Source organism: Balearica regulorum, chromosome 3 (genome assembly GCF_011004875.1).
Source record: "Balearica regulorum gibbericeps isolate bBalReg1 chromosome 3, bBalReg1.pri, whole genome shotgun sequence".
NCBI lineage: Eukaryota > Metazoa > Chordata > Aves > Gruiformes > Gruidae > Balearica > Balearica regulorum.
Genome location: NC_046186.1, coordinates 89,918,670 through 89,938,963, shown reverse-complemented (window position 1 = coordinate 89,938,963; position 20,294 = coordinate 89,918,670). Strand labels below are relative to the sequence as shown.

The 20,294-nt window shown below is 37.7% G+C and overlaps 1 protein-coding gene across 1 annotated transcript in view; it reads right to left on the bottom strand.

Annotated features, from left to right (window-relative positions):
* The window catches only part of CRIM1 (cysteine rich transmembrane BMP regulator 1), a 195,154-nt gene that overhangs the window by 79,072 nt on the left and 95,788 nt on the right, over positions 1-20,294 (bottom strand). The window contains 3 exon segments of the mRNA XM_075748869.1: positions 1,332-1,453; positions 18,626-18,708; positions 18,710-18,747. Coding sequence (XP_075604984.1) covers positions 1,332-1,453; positions 18,626-18,708; positions 18,710-18,747 — 243 coding nt within the window.

Genomic DNA, 20,294 nt, shown 5'->3' with positions numbered 1-20,294 from the left:
ATACCCAGAACTACCTTGGGGACTGAAGAGAAAGGGGAACATTAGCCAGGTGGTTTGTACCGTTGAGACTGTTGCACACCAGAAAAGATGTAGTATCAGAAATTGGCTTTGCATTTCTTGCTAAACTAAATCCTGAATCAAACATTGCATTGAGGTGTGCCACAGTTAAATCAAGTTCAAAAATGATGCTTTAACAGAATGACACGGATATGAAATAAGGGAATATGAATATTACTTTAGTACAACAGGTAGTATATAATAAAAAATTAGTTGCATTTAATTCTACAGTATCTATAATCTTATCCCAAATAGTGAAAGAATTAATCTGAAAGCTAAAGAATCTCTGATTCTTCCTGATACAAATTCTTTTTTCATATGAAAGCAGTTAATTTTTATATATAATGTCCCATTATATGTACTAAGTATTATTTTTGAAACAGTATTTGAGTATGTAAAATTTTACCACATGTAAATATCACAAACATTCTCCTGGGGAAATGCCTCTCGCTGTAAGTATGTTTATGTGCATATGCAATGAAGAACATAAAATAAAACCTGTTTCAAACATATGATACATGCACGACTAAACAAGACTAAGTATTGCTGAATAAATATTAACAGTAAATGCTGCACTAACATGCAAATTTTTATGGTCAGAAATTATCTGAGCACGCAACCCTTCAATTTTTACCTTTCTGTCTACAAATAGTCAAATATCTAAGTGTTTTCCCAACTCACTATATATACAGTTTTTTATATATATATAGCATAGAGCAGTCCCAAGATATAGTCACTTGCATAACAAATTCAAGATTTTTAAACATTTTCTAAACATTTACATCAGGAAGCAAAGAATGCGAATCAGTCTATTCTTACACTGATGTACAATTTCCAAAGGTTGTACGTTCTTTTTAAAAATTACTTTGCAAATGTTTCTTAAAGCAAACCCCATAGTCTAAACAGCAAGCTTTTGTTGACGGTACTGCAACAAGCAGTTGCAGCGCTTAGCAAAAATTTCACTTCTAAAAGAACTCTGGTGTTTGCTACTGGCAAAGTAGTACCTGAAAAACATGTAGTGAGGGAGTCTTGCTAAAACAGTAATTCCCTGGGTGACAGGGAAAAGTGCTTTAGAAATTAAAGAAACATGACAACTTAAAAACAACAGTTTCCCACTTAAGTATCTTTAGTAGAACTTCCCTCTTACTGAATGAGCCTCAAGAAAATGATTTTTTTTAGATCTTGACAACATGGTAAAAATAACCAAATGCCCAGCATCCTCCCCCAGACAGATAAAATCCTCCGCTCCAAGTGCAAGAGAAAGCGTCACGTACCATTGACACATTCAAAGACATCACAGCACTTGCCAGGTGTTCCATCTCCACGCGAGACTATCTGGGGAACGGAGCCTGCCTCGCACATGGGGAAACCACATAAACCAGAGAGACACTCGCATCTGAAACCAAAGAACAGCAAGGAAAACCCCATAAATAAATGAAGCCAAGTATAAGGGGAAAGAGTAAGCAAGAGGAATACAGAAAGCTACAGCACAAGTTCCACTATTAGCATATTCATATCTTAGAATCACCTTTTATTAACCCAACAACCAAGACAGGTTATCAACCTAAAGGGTTTTTTTTAACCATCTGAACTGTGTTTGCTGGTCAAGTGAAGACAGTGGTAACGTGCAACACCAACACTCCTCTAGTGCTGTATGCAAAAATGTAGCAAATTGTAGTTCCAGATTGTTTGAAAATAATTGTATTCTCCGGACTTGCAAAATTAGGCTTCTCCTCCAATTCTCTCTGAAAAATCAAAACTGGTGGAACACCAATAGCAGTAACTGCACCCATTCATCAGAAGAGTGTTCTCATTAGGAAACCATGTTATGTCCAGTTTTATATAGGGAATAATTAAAGAGAAAGGAAGACCATGCAGAATCATTAAATCTAAGCAAAATGAAAATAATTTCAGGTTCTCTTTTGGTTTTTGATGGTGCTGCCCGGAGTTTGTGGAGGGGCAACCAATTACATAAGATGCCAAATAATGTGGGAGGCAAGGTATATTAAATACTGTGGTTAGTTTTAGAGATTCGATCATTCTAAAAAGAATATTTTCTTCATGTAAGTAGTATTTATTTGCTTAAGAAAACAGCTTAAAGAACTGGAAGATATAAAATGCAGTGAAACAACAGTCACCTTTGTTTCCAGATTCTTTGCTTTATGATTAATGTAACAGTTTAAAAGTCAAACACTTAAGACTTTTGATAAGTTTACATTTAACAGCGTTCTTGCCCCAAACAATGGGCACGTTACAGGGATAAGCAGCAATGATTTAATAAAATGTAAGACAAAATGAACAAAGAGAAATAGGCAAATACCATAGCTGAGACACTTCACTGAAGAGCAGTTAAATTTTTCAATTGCAAATCAGATTTTTGTGGTAAAAAAACCTTGTAGATTAATTTAGCATACTACAAATTCACATGAATTTCAAAAGTAGAAAAGAACTCAGCAGAAGATCCTGTAATTATCAGTTAAAGAAATGAAAATAAGAACTCCACTTGTTAATAACGATTCCAAATATTTTAAGTATTCCAAGACAACCCCCCCCACATTAAACCACTTATTGGTAAGAAGCATCATCAGCACTTAATGTGTTTGCTTATTCTTTATGCTTAAAAAGTAAGAAGTTTGGTTCTCTTTCTACCATGTGTGTTTCACTAATTGCCCAACAGCCATTTCATCTCAGACCAGGGTTCTATGAATGAAGAAGAGCCACCTCTCAACAGATGGGGGTTTAATATCTCTCCCTTTAACCTCATCAGTGTTAGATGATGTGGTTATATTCTCTACTGTAAGGTATTATGCAAAAAAGAAATTTGCAAGAAGAAAAACAAGTGAAGTCAAGGAATCCCACAGAACATTTATTAGACTATCTGACAAGAATTCTTAAAATATTGCATTATAGCAGCACATTACTACAAAGGCATAAATGAGTCCTTGAAAAAAACAGTATTAATTATATCACATTTCACAAATAACGTTAAATATGTCAAGATAAAGTGAAGCAATTTAACTCTATGTGCACATATAGCCTACAGTATAGTGACAGTTTTAAAACCGGCATTTCAAGGATTTTTTGGTAATATTCTGCTTACCATAAAAGGTAATGAACTAGAGCAAAAAGAAAGAGTACAGAAACCAAAGTTTTATTTATCATGCCTTTGCTTTTGACGTTTTCTTCTCAACTTATTTGTAAATACATAAAAGAGTGAATCTAATTATTTTATTTACTGTATGCCCTTTGCCTTCTGAGATGTAGAAGGAAATAGCATTAGGGCATACTACATGAGATCAAAAAACCCAAAGGATTTATGACAGCAGCTTCCCTTTAAGATGACTCTGTAAGTAATCTTACAGATTTCTGTACTAATATCGCATCTTTTGCCGCCCCAATAAAAGGGGAGAATAATTAAAAAAAAAAAAAAAAAAAAGAAGATGGCCTCTAGCAATCAGCAAAACAGAACAATTAGCACTGTCAGGTTCAGGGAATTTGAACCTTAACCCATCTAGCAGATATTGCTTTGGAAGATGCTCTTCCCTTGTGAAAAGAATGAAGCACAGAAATAAGCACCTACATGTTACTAAAGAAGAAAGAAAAAAAATCTTTTAAAACATATTAAAAAAAAGTACTTACACAATCTGAAAGAGAAAAATACCAGGTTTCACTTCAACCACCCTATATTCAACATCCAGAAAACCTCTGGGAAAATGGCACACGTGATGGAAATATAGTCGTGGACCTTGATTTTCCAAGTCTCATGAGCTGAAATTACCACTCTCAGTTTTATTGCCTTCACAATAAGCTTTTTCAGACATGCCTGTATCTTCTCTATTCTTTGCCTCATGTTCACTATCATTGTTGATTTGAGTTGCAGGAGAATATTGAATGATTCGATTAATAACTTGTACTTTCCCCCTCTCATTTTCTTCCCACTGAACTGCTTTAAAAACAAAACAAAACAGAAAAAACCCAATACAAAACACAAAACAAAACAGCAAAAACCCATGAATCACCAGATTAAATAACTTAACACAGGACAATCTTCCGGAAGAAAGGCTGCAAAAGATGCGTAAAAGACTGGTGGGAGCCAATGCTTCTTTCTGCGGGAAAGACTCCCTCCCATTCAGAATAATCAAAGCTTTGCATACTCATTCACAGCGTAAGAAAACAAAACCCCACGCTCCAAAATTTTATAAATTGACTTCCCATTTGGTTGAAAAATAATCCATGCATAGGAGAATGTCAAAGTAGCAAATGGTCTCAGATGGACTTTTAAGCAGTCTGCATTCTTTTCAGCCAGCTCTGCTAGGAAAACCTTTGACCACCGTCCAGTCTATTTGCATGGAAAACATTGTTTTGGAGACAGAAGTCTTTCAGGAGGAAACCCAAGGAATTCTGGTAGCCGAGCATGGCTGTTGCACTGCCAAAATAACAACATCTGGAAAATCGGAATAAGTGATCCCATTCTCACTAAGAGAGCAAAATGAACTTTATAGTACTAGATTTTACTGAAGTGCCTTTTGGAGCAGCAGGACAGATGGAAGAGAAGTTGTGGTCCAGCTCTGTGCTCTGTCACAGGCAGCTATCCACCTGCAGGGTGTACCTTAGCCTTGGTATTGAAGTTCAGCTGACCAGATTGCGATAAGCCTGTTGATAGCGGCCATGGTCCTTCTCAAAGTAATTTCTATAAAATTTAGCAGTTCAGACTGCTGATCAGTAAGGCACAACGTTGCTTCTGACCTGCTCCCTCTATAACCGTAACTTGCCCAAGGAAACCAGATAGAGATGTTTTCTTCAAGGAAACCCTCCCAGACAGAAGACTACTTTAGACCCCTCTCTCTTTACACAGCCTGCAGCGACACCACTGCAACATCAAACAGCACGGCAGCATCCAAAAGTTCCAAGATTAAAGGGAGGTCAGTACTCCATGTACTGACAAGCTGGCCCTCAGTATGTGCCCCGTGCACACCTTATTAGTAAAGGCTCTAAGGAAACACATCTCTTGGGATGTTATACCGTAATAGCTCTCAAGTAAAGTCAAGCAGCACTCAAGAAGAACGGTCCTGTAAGACAGTACAGTGTCCCCTAACAAGATGGCCCAGAAAGAAAAAAAAGAAGGAGAATCAAGCAGTCATGCAAGAGACTTCACGGAGTTCAGCCTGAAAAGGTGGTGGGATGGCCTGGAAGGAACCAAGAATCCCAAGTAAGAAGTCAGCTGTACTGAAATTTTGAAAACACATAATCAACTGTATGTAACTGGTAAAAGCAATTGTCTCCAATTCTTCAGGTTAAAAAATCAACAAAAAAAAGTAATAACAGCAATAGACCTAGAAATCTCAACAGCTGAGCAAGGGAAACCAGTATATGAAAAAGCAGAAAAAGAGAATATTCATGAACGGATGCTTTATAGATTGAGGAAGGTAACTGCTCTAGCAATATAAATGGCCTGATGTTTAATTTCAGTTTTTAAGTTCTTAAAAAAATAAATAATTTCATTATTTGTTTCTTTTATGTTTGAGGGGTTTTGGTTTTGAAGTGGTTTTTTTTGTTTGGTTGGTGGGGGTTTTCTTGGGTGGTTTGTTTTGTGGTTTTTTTCTTCTTCTTCTATGTCATCATTTTCCTTTTTCCTTTATGTCACCAAAAGTGCAAAAAAGAAAAGGAAGAAGGGAAAAAAGAAATCAAATGGAATACTTGTAAATGACAATTTTTATTTAAAACTTAACTATCTTGGTTCGTTTACTTCTGTTATTAAACAGATGAAAAGAGAGAAGGGCTTGGTTAGGCTCAGAAAAGCTGTTTTGATGGTAGGATCAAAAGAGTTCTCCAGGCACAAGATATAATGGCTATGAAAATAAGAACAGGCACCCTGGAAAAAAAGATTTAGTATCAGTGAATGGGAAGATTGGGGCGGGGGTGTGTTAAGAAGAGGGATATTTATTTTGAGGATCAAACAAAATTAAGACTGAAGCAGTGAAACTAGAGAAGACCATTCCTGAAACATACATCACATTCCTGTGGAGATTTTATCACGGTCCTCCTTTTTCCCCTTGCAGGAATCTAATACAATTTGCATTAACATTAGTAGCACTTATGTTACCTAAAAGTAGTAAACTCCCACAGATCCGTTAACAATATGAATGCTTAAGGACACTGTAAAACAAGGAATTTTCAGATGCCAACTCCCAGCATTATCAAAGCTTGATGGCAAGGAAGAGAGATTATATGCAAGATCCTCCCTATCATCAAGCACAGGGTATAAGAGATGACGATACAGCAAAATGAAATATTAACATAGCAATCTCATGATATCAGTGAAGGATTATGTCCACGCAGCTTGGACTTGAAGCCATGACATGAGTTAAGTAGACAAGATGATGAGGTTTAAATTGGTCAAGCTACAGCTTAAAGAATCAACCAAATGCTAGTCTTAGAAAAGATAAACTCCAGTGCTACACAGACATTGCAGGCAAAGACAAAGCCTGGGACACCTCCACCTAAGAAGTTCAGCTACAATTTTCCTAAATCTTCAGACATACAGACTGGAGAGTTTTCACCCACAAGTTCATGGTCACTGTTTTATACGTTTTGTATTTTCAGTTTTAAATATATGTATAAACAAGTCAGCAATGAAAATAGTCCTTTTTTCTGGAAAGCTTTTTGTATTTTATTTTGGGGATCAACAATAAACCCGTCGAAAGAGATGGCAGAAGAACTGTGGAAGTTGCATGTAACACTTGTTACCAGAGCATTTCCAAATGCTCAAAAGATTTGTATCACTTCTATATGAACTGACTCATGCGGAAGTTCTTCCTGTTCTAATTCTCCAAGGTGTTTACTTATTGAGAAATCAAAGCTAGTGGGCTCCCACGTAAGAACTCCTAAAATTCTACATATTGTTACAAACAGATACCCAATATAATAGTCCATTTTTCCATGAGTATAGTAATCTTTATACACAGGGGACATTCAAATATTACAAAAGGGAATTATCTAGCTTTTAATTAAAGGTCCTGTGAAAGGGAATGGGTTTTGTGCATCTTTTGCATATTATTAGTGTTAGGAAATAGCAAACATGCTAAGCAAGGGAAAAAGTCATAAAATCAGCATTTACATCAAGTAGATTACCATCTTTCCAAGGCTTATTAGAATCCAAAGAGTTCATTTGACTAAAAGGCTTGATTTCATCCTTTGACTAACAGTTAATCAACTGGTCTGCTTCCCAGAGGGATGAGACAGGAAAAGAGGACAGTCACAAAAGAGTCATGCCATGGAACCAGTAGGCATACGGCCACTGGCCAATTGCACTGATTTTTTTCAAGCACACTGATATATGTATAGACCCTTTTGAATTCATCAGCATATGAAACAAAACACAATATAAACCAGTCCAACCGTGCATTTTTCTCATATTTTACTGTACCAGCTTATGTTTTACTCTGTTGAAGATCTCTTCGTTTTTACCACTATGTACTTCAGTTACTCTTTCCTCGGGTTTATCAGCCTCACCTTTCATAATATAACAAACATTTCAAAACCAAAGATAAGATATTAGTTAAGATGTTAGACATATGTTAGTTATCTAGTATTATAAGAATCTATTTCTTTTATTTCAGTACTTTTTAATGAGGAATTATAAATATCAGATCCTCTTACAAATAAAACAATTCCTGAAGACTTCAAGTCAAAATCACTTACAAATAATAGTTTTATAAGTGATACACTAACTTCATATTCCTGAAACTCCAAACTTTTACTCCTGAATAACATATCTCCCTCAAACTAAGCCATTGGGGACTCAACAGAAGCAAACCAAAACCCCCTAAAAAACGGCAATAAAAAAAGCAAACACCCCACTGACCTCCCAGAACACATTATTTTGAATTTATCTGATTGTTTAATTTGAATGTCACACAGATTCACAGCTTGGTAGGGGTTGGAAGGGACCTCTAGAGATCATCTATAGTCCAACCCCCCCCCCACCCCCCCCCCCCCCCCCCCCCCCGCTAAAGTAGGTTCATTTAGAGCAGGTTGCACAGGACTGTTTCCAGGCAAGTTTTGAGTATCTCCGGAGAAGGAGACTCCAAAACCTCTCTGGGGAGCCTGTTCCAGTGCTCGGTCACCTTCAGAGTAAAGACGTTTTTCCTCATGTTCAGATGGAACTTCCTGTGTTCCAGTTTGTGCCCGTTGCCCCTTGTCCTGTCACTGGGCACCATTGAGAAGAGTCTGGTCCCTTCCTCTAGACACCCATCCTTTAGATATTTCTGAGCATTGATGAGATCCCCTCTCAGTCTTCTCTTCTCCAGGCTAAACAGCCCCAGCTCTCTCAGCCTTTCCTCATGCTCCAGTCCCCTCATCATCTTTATAGCCCTCCGCTGGACTCTCTCCAGTAGTTCCAGGCCTGTCTTGTACTGGGGTGCCCAGAACTGAACACAATATTCTTTTCTTCTTTGAAAGAAAAAGAAAATCCACACCAACACAAAACCCAGTAATTATTCCATGTTTAGCTTTTCCATGCCATTCGTGGTATTAAACACCTTTCTCACACCCCTACAGGCAATTCTGTACAAGATTAGGAAGGATAAATTGACTCCGACTGAGAACTGTTCCATGCTTTTTTCACATAAGAGAGGCCAAAAAGCAAATTGTCCAGAAGGGGCAAATATGACCTTTGCAAACGTGTGACGAATCATTAGATGATCATTTAGCTTCTGAATTTATTCCACTATAGCCTAAATTTAAAAGTGAGGCCAAAAGATTGCTCCAGAATCCCAGTGTTTCTGAAACCAAACAAGTTCGTTCAATTGATGAGAACTTTCCATGTAGTGGGAATCATGTACGCAAGAACTGTACCCCTTTTCTAGAAACACGATTCTTGAAATTCCACCAATGACATTTCAAGGAAGATTAGTGTGAAACTACTTATTAAATGGTCCACAACCTTCAGTTCTACTTTTTAAATCTTAAATAATTTAAGAAGGAAAAAAGGAAGTAGCAATTTGTGGCTGCTGAAGTCCAAAACAATGTTTCCTATTTTCTAGAGGAAACAACTTCAAACTCTTTTGATATAACCTCAATAGTGTTGATATTGTCACCTGCTCCGAGTACTGTTGGAAACTGCTGGGAAATTCTCATATGTACTTCCCTTCTAAAATGCAAACATCCAAGTGATAACCTTATTGTTTTATTATGTATATGAGTCTCCCTACACATCTGTACAGTTGTGAGTTTGAAGACAAGTGTCAAAAACATTATTGATCTCTGTGATACAAACAGCAATTTGCCTGTTCAAGCCAGAAATTATTCTGAATTAAATCACCCATTCAATTTCCAAACAAGTTAATAGCTGATTAAGTAGAAAAAATGGAACAAAATAGAGTGGGAAGTCTTGAGGGGAGGATGATGAGCAATATTCAGTGTGGTCAAGGTATACCCTCATTCTTAGACTGACAAGTGAAAACAAAAATTTGTAACAGAAAGATGTCTACAAGCTTATAAATTGAAGGAGTTCAAACACTAGCTTGCTTGTCAAGAATGCAAACAAAACCAAATTCTATAGACACTACAATCTCATTTTACTTCCAAGCATAAAATACCATCTAAAAGAGATACAATTAAGAGCTACTTAAATTTATCTGGGTTAAAATTTCTTCTTAACAGTGAAGGAGTAAACATACCATTAACAAAGCACATGGTCAGGTTAAAGTACTACATATACTTTTCCATAAAAAACCCATACATTAAAAAAAAGGAAGCTGCTTGCATGACTATGATCGATACTTCTTCCTCCTGTGCAAATGCTGGGGTTGTTGGGTTTGGTTTTTTTTTTGGCTTATGGGAAATGTGCTCCTTCCTTCAGGTAGCATTGTCTTGAAAAGTTTTGCAATTCAGTACTTCCTAGGAGTTGGTGGATGAACACGGATGTGTATTTTTAACTTATACAACACAGGTGCAAAAAGCTGATCTTATAAAAGATGCAAGCAGGGACCCCTATATTTACAATGTCTTACAGCTTCTTTTGCAGAATATTCACATGGTATTTCTTCTGAAAACGTTCTCATGTTTCCTGTCTTTGCTAGAGGTCTCTGACAGTTAGAAGTCAGCCATCAGGCTCCAGAAACGTCTTGTGTTTCAAGAGCTTCTGTTCAAGTTTTACTGAGATGGCTTTAAAAAACAAAAGAAAACCCCAAAAACCCCGCAATACAAAAGCCTCTTATCTTTTTCTCATTTATGGACTTCAGGAAAACATGGTTGCTTGCCAAAACAACCCACATTGTGAGGCTGGACACCAAGGCAGCAATAACTTATCACACTGAGAACATCTAGGAATTGCTGAGGCAGCTGTAGCAAGGGAGGAAGAAGGGGACCGCCCGAACTTTGAATTCAGCATTTCATTACATCTCCTGGAAGACCAACATGGAGAAGATGGGCATGGAGCATGAGGCACCTCCACATGCCCTTCTATCCTTGCTCTTTGTGGATATCCAGTACAGTGCAGTCTGTAAACAGGACAGAATACCACCTTCTCACTTTGCAGACCTGAACGGAGAAAAATGGTTTTCCTGGGGAAAAATATTTGCTGTTTCCTAACTTTTAGGCTTTAAAGAGAAATCCTTACAATACATGAAAATGCCTAAACACCTATTTCCAGATATTATGAAACTTCACAAGATTACAGTGTTCTATTTAGCTTTTTCATCAACTGTTAAAACAAACAAAACCCTATTGCAATCCTCAGCTTGACATGCAATAGGTTCAACTGGCATCAATGTAGAGCTTTCCTTCAATACAAAACCTGCCTCTTCAGTAAGCAACAGAGTCTCCAATTCAACAAGTGTTACACCACCACGGTATTGGACGGTCAGATGTACTTGAGACGGCAAAGTGGTCTGCTAGAGTTCAAGTACAGGAGGAACAACTCAAGCAAGTTGGCCATGATAGCTAGAAACCAGAGTTTAAGATGCTGATGAAAGAACTCAAGGCACAGCAAAGCTTCTGTAGAATCCTTACCATGCTTTGGTTAGACCTTTGGTCCACCTACCCAGGTTACTCAGAAGTCAAGCCCTGAACAGAAATCTCAGGAAGATTACAGGTGCTTGGATTTGTATTTGGTCTTACCAGTTCCAGCTGAACTTTCCTTTAACAAAAACTGGGATCCACAACCACTTTCTCTTGGATATCATTTCTTGAAGATGAGATGGGTGGAAGAGAAGGATCTAAAATTCTAGAACAAATACAAGGGAGACCTCTGTATCAGCAAAAGTTGCTTAAGAGAGGTGACTGGTACAGGGGGAAAAGAGGAAAGTTAGGCCTCCTGAAAAATCATGACTGCCCTCTACAGAAGGTTGGGAAAAATGAAGTGGTGAATCCTATACTGAACATCCAAACAATGTATTGTAAAATTAAGGTCTTCTAAAGACAGGAAGATCTAAGAAAAGAATCATGTAAGAATCATGTCATACTTTGATAGGGAACAATGTAGAAAAGATCTGGCCCAGCCAAGCAGCTAAGAAGAATGATCAGAAAGGGTGTACTCTACCTCTCCTATTGAGTGGGACAGATGTAAAGGTAATCAGGGACTTAGAGGCCACCTCTACAGATGCTATCAGATGCTGGTGGCTGCCATAAAATGAGAAGAAAAGAACTGTGCTGGTTTATGTGTAGCTGCCACTAGGATTCCTTAGACATGCTGTAAAATGGAATACAGAACATTGGCTGGTAGGTCTAATGCGGTGACAGGTTGCGGACACAATAGATGATACAACCACAACAGGTCCAAGTGTCATAAAAGGGGACAAAGTACATTAAAAACACTTGCTTACTGGCTAAAGTAATCTAGAAGGTTAACAAAATCGTGAATAAATTTAAATGACCTCTGAAGAGGTGTCATTTTTGCATAAACAGCTGCCACACGGCCTCTGTTTCAGTTCCCTAACATGAAAAGACAGCATAGTTTACTTAACTGATATCTACAAGTTTTCTGAAAAATAAAAGTGAAACTGCCAACGATGACTTTCTCAAGTAGCGCCTATAGTGTGCTTAAGACAGCACGAAGTTCTATGAGAAAGAAAAGACTACAAATAATAAAACAGGCAATTTCTTCCTTTGGAATCCAAACCAAATCAATAATGGTATAAAAAATTCATAGACTATAATATAAACCACTACTATTCCTTAATGCCTTTAGAAATGCTAAATAAAGCACACTCATGTTAAAAATATTTTAGTACAGGACACATGCAAAAGTGTGTTTTCTTAATTTACTAGACTATTATTGAAGTGAAACATGTTTTTGTAAATTTACCCTTTTTCCTACTATTTTGTCCCTTGAAAGGTAATTTTACTTCAATATGATAATAAAATCTGGTTTTGTACTGTTCTAAGTTGTATTCAATTTCTATCCAAATATAGCTTAACATAAACTTTGGGTAAATAAATGATTTGCTACTACATCAAAGTATTACTCATTTTCTTGAGCTGTATAAAAATGTAAGTATTTAAGAACTGTGTATGCAAAGGGTTAGCTGGGCTGTTTTCTGAGTAAAGCTTTATGTTTGGGGAAAACAAAATGCACATATAAATTGTCCCTCCGAGAGGGCTGAGTAGGTGATTACAAATGTAAACGTTGTTTTACTACACCATCCAGAGAACTAACACTTTTGTTGGTCAATACCTTTCACTTCTTTACCATAGTGCAGACCAAACTCTGGCATTGCCATTCACAGCAGCCCCAGATTGAGACATTTTAGCCATATAGAAAGAAAAATCAACAGGGAAAAGACTATTCAAACCAGGAAAAAAAAGTTCTATGACTAATTCATTTAAGCAACTTTTTCAGAAGTTTTCTTCTAAACAATAAATATATAATCCCACTCCTCCATGCTACTTGAGCCAATTGAGAGTTTTGCACTTGCAGCACCATGCAGCCAGCTGTAACCGAGCCATAGAGAAATGATCCGATTCAAGGAGTCTTCATTCCTTCATCCCTCAAGCCCGTGTCTTTTGGGCTCCAATTTTGCAAGACTATCTGTAAAAAGCTGGTCTTCACTTTTCTGGTATGTGAAATAATTGTTGTATTCCTGTTTTGTTTAGATTTATTAAACAGTTCACTGCTCTTAAAGTTTCTGTCTTTCTGTAACTTGTTATCTGCTTCTGTTATGCTCCATTTACATTTGTGTTTTTCCTCCTTCTCCCACCACAACCTTGAAACTGCTTTTTTTAAAGCTGAGACTCAGACACAAAATAAACTACAGGAGATTTTGATGGACAAACATAATTATTTCTGACTTTTCTAATCTAGAACATATTCAGGCTTATGGTGTGAGCCTTAAATAGGTATGTCAAGCAAACTTACTATCGTGATTTAGTGAACATACTCCTGGATGCTTCTCACCTCTCCAAAGGACATTAGTATATCCTGTGTTATCAGCAAGACAGTCAAGCCAGCATGTGCATGCTGCAGAAGTTCACATCAGGAGGTAAAGGACCACGACGCTGATTCACTTCCAAAATCCAGGGGAGGAGGGGTGTGGGAAATGTTTTTCTTCAGTGTTAAAGTAATTTGGGGAAGGGGTTACATTTCCATTTTGTAAAAGTAAATCTTGTGAGACAGCATTAATTAAAAAGCCCTATTTTTTTTTTTTAAGGCTGGAATCCAATACAAGGAAAAGGACTGGCGACTACAGAAGACAAAAATTGAGAAAGAAGGTGCTCTGATAGTCAGATTTTTAAGGCAAGCTTAGTATCTTCAAAAGACAAAAATCAAGTTTCATAGAACTGCCCCTAATCAAAGCAACATCAGTTGGTTTTAACCTATAATTGTATTATTTATTCCTTCTCAATTCAATCCTCTATCAGTTTTCCCACTAGTTTTTCTCAGAACTGATGTCAGATAACCAGGCTTTAATTACTTAGGTTTTGTTCTTTTAATATTGGCACAGTACTAATATATTTCCAGTTCTCTAGAATTTTCCTGATTTATCTGGTTTCATCATAAAGACTGACCAAGAATAGGTGAAAAAAAGAAAAAGATCTTCATGATAACAGAGCACTGAATGGATCTTGAAGTTCCAAGATTTGTAATGGGTGAAAGCAGGGAGAATGGTAACTGGAGCAAAAAAGAAGACTATACTTGGATTACATGAAGGGAAAACAGCACAAAGGTAGGGGGATAAAACTAGAGCAAGAAGAGGAGACCTAGTAAAAACTAAATTTACTAATTATTCTAATAAAGAGAGCAGCCAGAAACTAAAAAAGATAATCCAAAAATATTTGGTGCAAAGCTATCCAAACATGCCATTTACTCCTTTGTACATAATCCTACGAAAAAATGTACAAAACCATGTGAGCAATAAAGATATAAGCCACACTAATCACTGACATCAGCTCCTGTTGTTACAGTCCATTCTTCACAGATAAAAAATTAACAGATTTTGATAAAGATTTTACACTTACAAAAATATTCTCAAAGGGATGTGAAAATCTGAAAAAAATTCATTCACAACAGAAAAACTGATACATCCAAAGATGATGGATTCTGGACACTTCATATTGATCACCCCTTCATTTAACTTTGTAACAGAAGACAAACATTTTAATAAAGCTGTGATAACATGTTCGCTGTAAGAGCTTTAATACATTTTCAGTTGATAAGCTCCCTGGAGAAGAGAGCATCTTTACCAAAACCAGAGACAGATGTATCATTCATCTTTCCTAACGCAACAGCTGGAAATTTAAGGTAAGTGTTTCATGACAGTCTGACAAATGCTGAAGCAACTGGTATTTTGATATTCATGCCAAACCAGTAGATTGCTGTGTTTGCAGTGCTGCATTAGAAATCAGTGTGAAACTAAATGTAACCTCTGAATGAATGCAAGTACAAGAACTTATGGCATCAGATGTTTATTTACTATTCCCACTTTTCCCCTGGCATTCCTAGAGGAGTTTTCAATATTATGAATATGCATTCAAGAGCTCACTCATAAAACAAATACCAGCTTAACACCAGACTTAAGGATCTCTGTTTTCCTAGCACATTACATACAACAAACCAGCCAAGAACGAGACGTGGGACAGAAGTCAGTCTGGTCATGCTGTATGTGAAGTTGTCAGATACTTGTTAACCAAGTCAGCGATGTGCCATCCATCCTTAATCATGATACTCTCCTTGACGCCTCTCTGGTTCTGCTGGTATTAAGCCTTTGTTTTAGCAGCAGTAAATGAAACAAATAATTGTAATTTCTTGGGGAAAGTCCATAATTTTAACAAAAGTAGTTTCATGAAGTCTAAAGACTATGACCTCATGAAACGCTATCTCTTTGCTTTTAATAAATTATTCTCAAATGTACATTAAAACATACAGTGCTACTTCTTTTGAACTTAATTCTAATGATTAAAAAGAGATATGATATGGATTTAAGGTGATTCTAAACTGAATCACAGTCAATGCAATGTTAATATTTCATAATGAGTTTAGTAAGAAATTACAGAATTAAGGAAAAGCATCCCTTTTTCCCAGTGTAGTCATTCATCCATAAATCTGCACTTTATTTGACTTTTTCTATAGTTTTGAAATGCAAGTCTCACGTGGGATATAGACCCTGGCTTCAAATATAAAGCTCCAATGCTTCATCAAATCTGGGGAGAGATTGAATCTGAATTTAAATGGTTTGACTTTCATGTTCCAAGTAACTGAACTTAGTTTCCCTTTCTGCTCTCTCTCTTCTCATGCATGTACTTCTCTTCCTTCTAACCTTCATCTAATCTTTCTTTTCTGATCATCCTCATGTCTGTGTTCCTTTATTCCCCCCTTGAAGTGATATCTTTACCTACAGCACGTAAATGACAACTGTGGCACTGTCTTCCTTAAGAAGCAGAGCAGTAGCTTAAAACCTAAATAACTAAATACATTTCTAGCAGGCACACCACATGTAAAGCATCTATATGATTTTATTGCTGCCAGATTCAGCTTTTCTTTCCTTCTCACCTACTCTATTAAAAAGGGTATTATTGCTTTGGCTGAACTAAGGCAATCCAAAACTCTAATAACCCACATAATAACTATGTACAGCAGCAGACACTGAGCTACAAAATTAAAAATTAATGGAGGAGTATAAGACACTTACAATTGTTTCAACCTGCCTGCAGACTTAGACTAGGTTATGCTAATTATGGGGGTTTTTTTGCAGTTTTATATATCAAGGAAGACAGAGATTTTAACACAAAAACACCTCAGAAATTCTGATCTGATCATAAGGCTCCAGGAGCTAAGAACTCATCTATCCCAGCTCTGATCCCTTGTTAAACTCTGATCCCAGTAATGCACAGCAATCTGATTTCTAAGATGTTTCAGTGCAATTCACAATTATCTAATAATTCACACTCTAAGGCTGCCTGTACAATAGGGGTCTTTATGTGCAGGAGATGGGAATACCAGTTTTGTCACTTAAGTACCACGCACGTGTACAAGTACGTTTCAGACATCAGTTAACACACAGCAAACCAACTGGTTATATTTTTAAATATTGTCAAAGAGAGAAAAAGATTCTTTCAAGGACATGTTTGGTCTACATGTTTTATTTAAGATCAGTTCCCACGGGTGTGCTAGAATTAGAAAATATTCCCACTGATCATTTTTCTGAGTAAACGAAGTTTTATTTCTTGGTACTCTAAGTTCCTTGATAGAAGGAACACTGAAGTTATCATCTACAAAGAATAAAGTGGATATTTTACACAAAATATTATTTGCACTGGATAGATGATTTCCTTTTTTGCAAATATATCATCTATTCAGTGATGGGTACTTTTTTGCTTGACTTCATATTTATTGGGCATATTGCTGAATCAGGTTTTTGGAAGTTTGTTTGTGTTGGTTTTGCGTGGCAAGGTTTGGTAGCGGGGGGGGCTACAGGGGTGGCTTCTGTGAGGAAGCTGCTAGAAGCTTCCCTGTGTCTGATAGAGCCAATGCCAGCCGGCTCCAAGACGGACCCGCCGCTGGCCAAGGCCAAGCCAATCAGCACCTCTGTGATAACATATTTAAGAGACAAAAACAGTTAGAGAGCGCTTTTGCAGCTGGAGAGAGGAGTGAGAAGATGTAAGAACATCTGCAGACACCAAGGTCAGTGCAGAAGGAGGGGCAGGAGGTGCTCCAGGGCACCGGAGCAAGATTCCCCTGCAGCCCGTGGTGAAGACCATGGTGAAGCAGGCTGTCCCCCTGCAGCCCATGGAGGGAGGATGAGGGGGTGTAGCGATTCCACCTGCAGCCCGTGGAGGACCCCACGCCAGAGCAGGTGGAGACACCTGAAGGAGGCTGTGGCCCCGTGGGAAGCCCACGCTGGAGCAAGCTCCTGGCAGGACCTGTGGACCCGTGGAGAGAGGAGCCCACGCCAGAGCAGGTTTGCTGACAGGACTTGTGACCCCGTGGGGGACCCACCTGGAGCAGTCTGCTCCTGAAGGTCTGCACCCCGTGGGAGGAGACTCAGATTGGAGAAGGCCGTGAAGGACTGTCTCCCGTGAGAGGGACCCCACGCTGGAGCAGGGGAACAATGAGAGGAGTCCTCCCCCTGAGGATGAAGAAGCGGCAGAAACACCGCGTGATGAACTGACCGTAACCCCATTCCTCGTCCCCCTGTGCCGCTGAGGGGGGCGGAGGTTGAAGCCGGGAGTGAAGTTAAGCCCGGGAAGATGGGAGGGGTGGGGGGAGGTGTTTTTAAGATTTGGTTTTATTTCTCATTCCTCTACTCTGTTTTGCTTAGTAATAAATAAGATGAATTCCCTCTCTAAGTTCGTCTGTTTTGCTCGTGATGATAATTAGAGAATGATCTCGTCCCTGTCCTTATCTCGACCCATAAGTTTTTTTTTTCATTGTACCTTTTCTCCCCTGTCTAATGAAAGAGGGGAGTGATAGAGCGGCTCTGGTGGGCACCTGGCCCCTCAGCCAGGGTCAACCCACCACATTGTTGTAAAAACAGAAGCTGAAACGGTGCAGAGTGTTGGAACAAAACCAACTCCAGATTGTCTTATTTTTCTGAATTGTGATAAACTATATCTGCTTGAACAACAACAAAATTAAAATGGAAGTATTTGAAACTTCTGTTTTCCTACAGTTTCTGATAGCCACCGTCTTTCAGCTTCTTAGAGTTGTCTTCCACATACAAAAAATACCTTCCTGTTTTTTCTTTAACTAGGTGAGATTTTCTCTGGCATTTCTGCCATCTCCATCATTTAATTCCTTACCATCAAAGACCTCAAAGTTTCTCAAAAGTATTTTTGTAAAATTAATTGAATACATTGGGAAAAAAAAAAGTCAATCTAGAGGCACAAACCGCTCAAAATAATTTTAGCAAGAATGAGCTTCATGCATTTGCACTGAAAAGAATTTTCTTCTGCTTCAGATAATACAAAATCTATCTTTTTATCAGCCTGATATACCTTTAACGTACTCCATGTACCTTTTATTCTGTATTAACATTTATTGCCACAAAAGTTTGCATCATTATCCTGTATTTATAGTACTTGATTGTAGAGAACAAGTTAAAAATACGCAGCCATCAAGACAGCAACCAACCTTGTGGGCAGGGTACAGCAGCCATCAGCCGTCAGCCTGACTTGGGTTTCATAGCTATCCAGTGGGCAAACAACTTGCTGAACAAGGAGGACATTCGACTGTGCTGCAATCCACACTGAACACTATGGAGGAAGGGGAGAAGAAAATTCCTTTTACACGTGCTTTAGAAGCTTTTTACATATTACTTCATCACAAGCAACCAGTTATGCGCAGGCCTCTTAAGTCAGAAAAATTATCTAATGAATGCACGCTCGGTAGGTAACATCACAAAAAGACTCCCATTCTCTTTTGAAAATTACTGACTTAAGGAGGAATTGAACTAATATTAGTTAATAAAAAATTTATAAAAGTTAGACAGGCAACCTTAAACCATCATTGCACCTGTGAATAATCTTAGTTACTGGAAATATACTTACTAGGTTACTGAAAATATATTTTTCCCCACAGCTTTAAAAACAGTAAACAATTCATTGTTTAATTTTTTTCCTGATTAAAGTCTGTTTAAAGAGTAAAATACCTGGGTTATAGGAAATAAAAAAAATATTAAAGATACACTATGGATTTATGCCCGCACATGTAAACTACATTTTTTAAGGATTACTCCATCAGGTATTCATATATGGTGAAAATGAAATGTAAACTACCAAATCTATCTGCATTAATAAGATGAAGAATTCAGCATAACTAGTAAGACTGACTGATGCTGAGAAATGCAAAAAAAACCCCCAAACCCTCCAAAAACTGGCTGAATATACATTTAATTCTATGAGTCACACTCAGGAAAGCTGAAACACATCTTTATCATATTTGGTCTTAAATCTCCCATATTAACAAACAATGCCAGCTCAGGCATTATCTACTTGCTATCTCTTATCATAATTACACTAAGAAAGTACAGAATAAACCATGGTTCCCTCTTTAAAGACATAAGCTACCTACTGACTGAGCAGGCAGGATGAAGAGAATGTTATCAGACTGAGAATGTACAGTGCAATATCCCTGAATACTGATTAAACTTCACTTCAGTACTGACGCTATTACAAACCGCTTACGGCAACGACGCTACGCCACACTTCTTGCAAGAGCTGATACCTTCCAAAGTCCCAATTTTCTGTCTTCTAGTCCTAACATTTTTCAGGCTTGATCCTCAGAGGTACACAGCAATAACAACTCAATTGGTCACAACGAGACATTGGTCTCAGAATTACACCTACTTAGCATATTTCATTAAGCATTTAAATGAGAGCACAAGTTCAATGAAACCAGCCTGCAGCTCATCAAGGTTAGGACCAGTAGGTTTGTCCTCAAGACCACTAACTTTCAAAGTACATGAGTATGTGAGTATCCTCTGTATAAGTGATATTCAGAATCTGCCTTTTTCCATTTACTCAGGAAACGAAGCCATCTGCTATATCAGAGCAACCTGACAAGTTCAAGAAGTTCTCACTGAGAAATGCATACATTTAATTAAAGTCCATTTTGTGGAGCAACGCAGCAAGCTACTAAATTTAACTGAAAGATTCCAGTTACCTCAACAATGGCAATTATCAAACTAACTTATACATCTCTTTGTAAATATACAAAGATACCTGATTTGCCTTTAAGACAGGAATACTTAATTTTATAATATTTCATTTTAAAAAGCCCTAGAGTTTTATGTTACATTTTA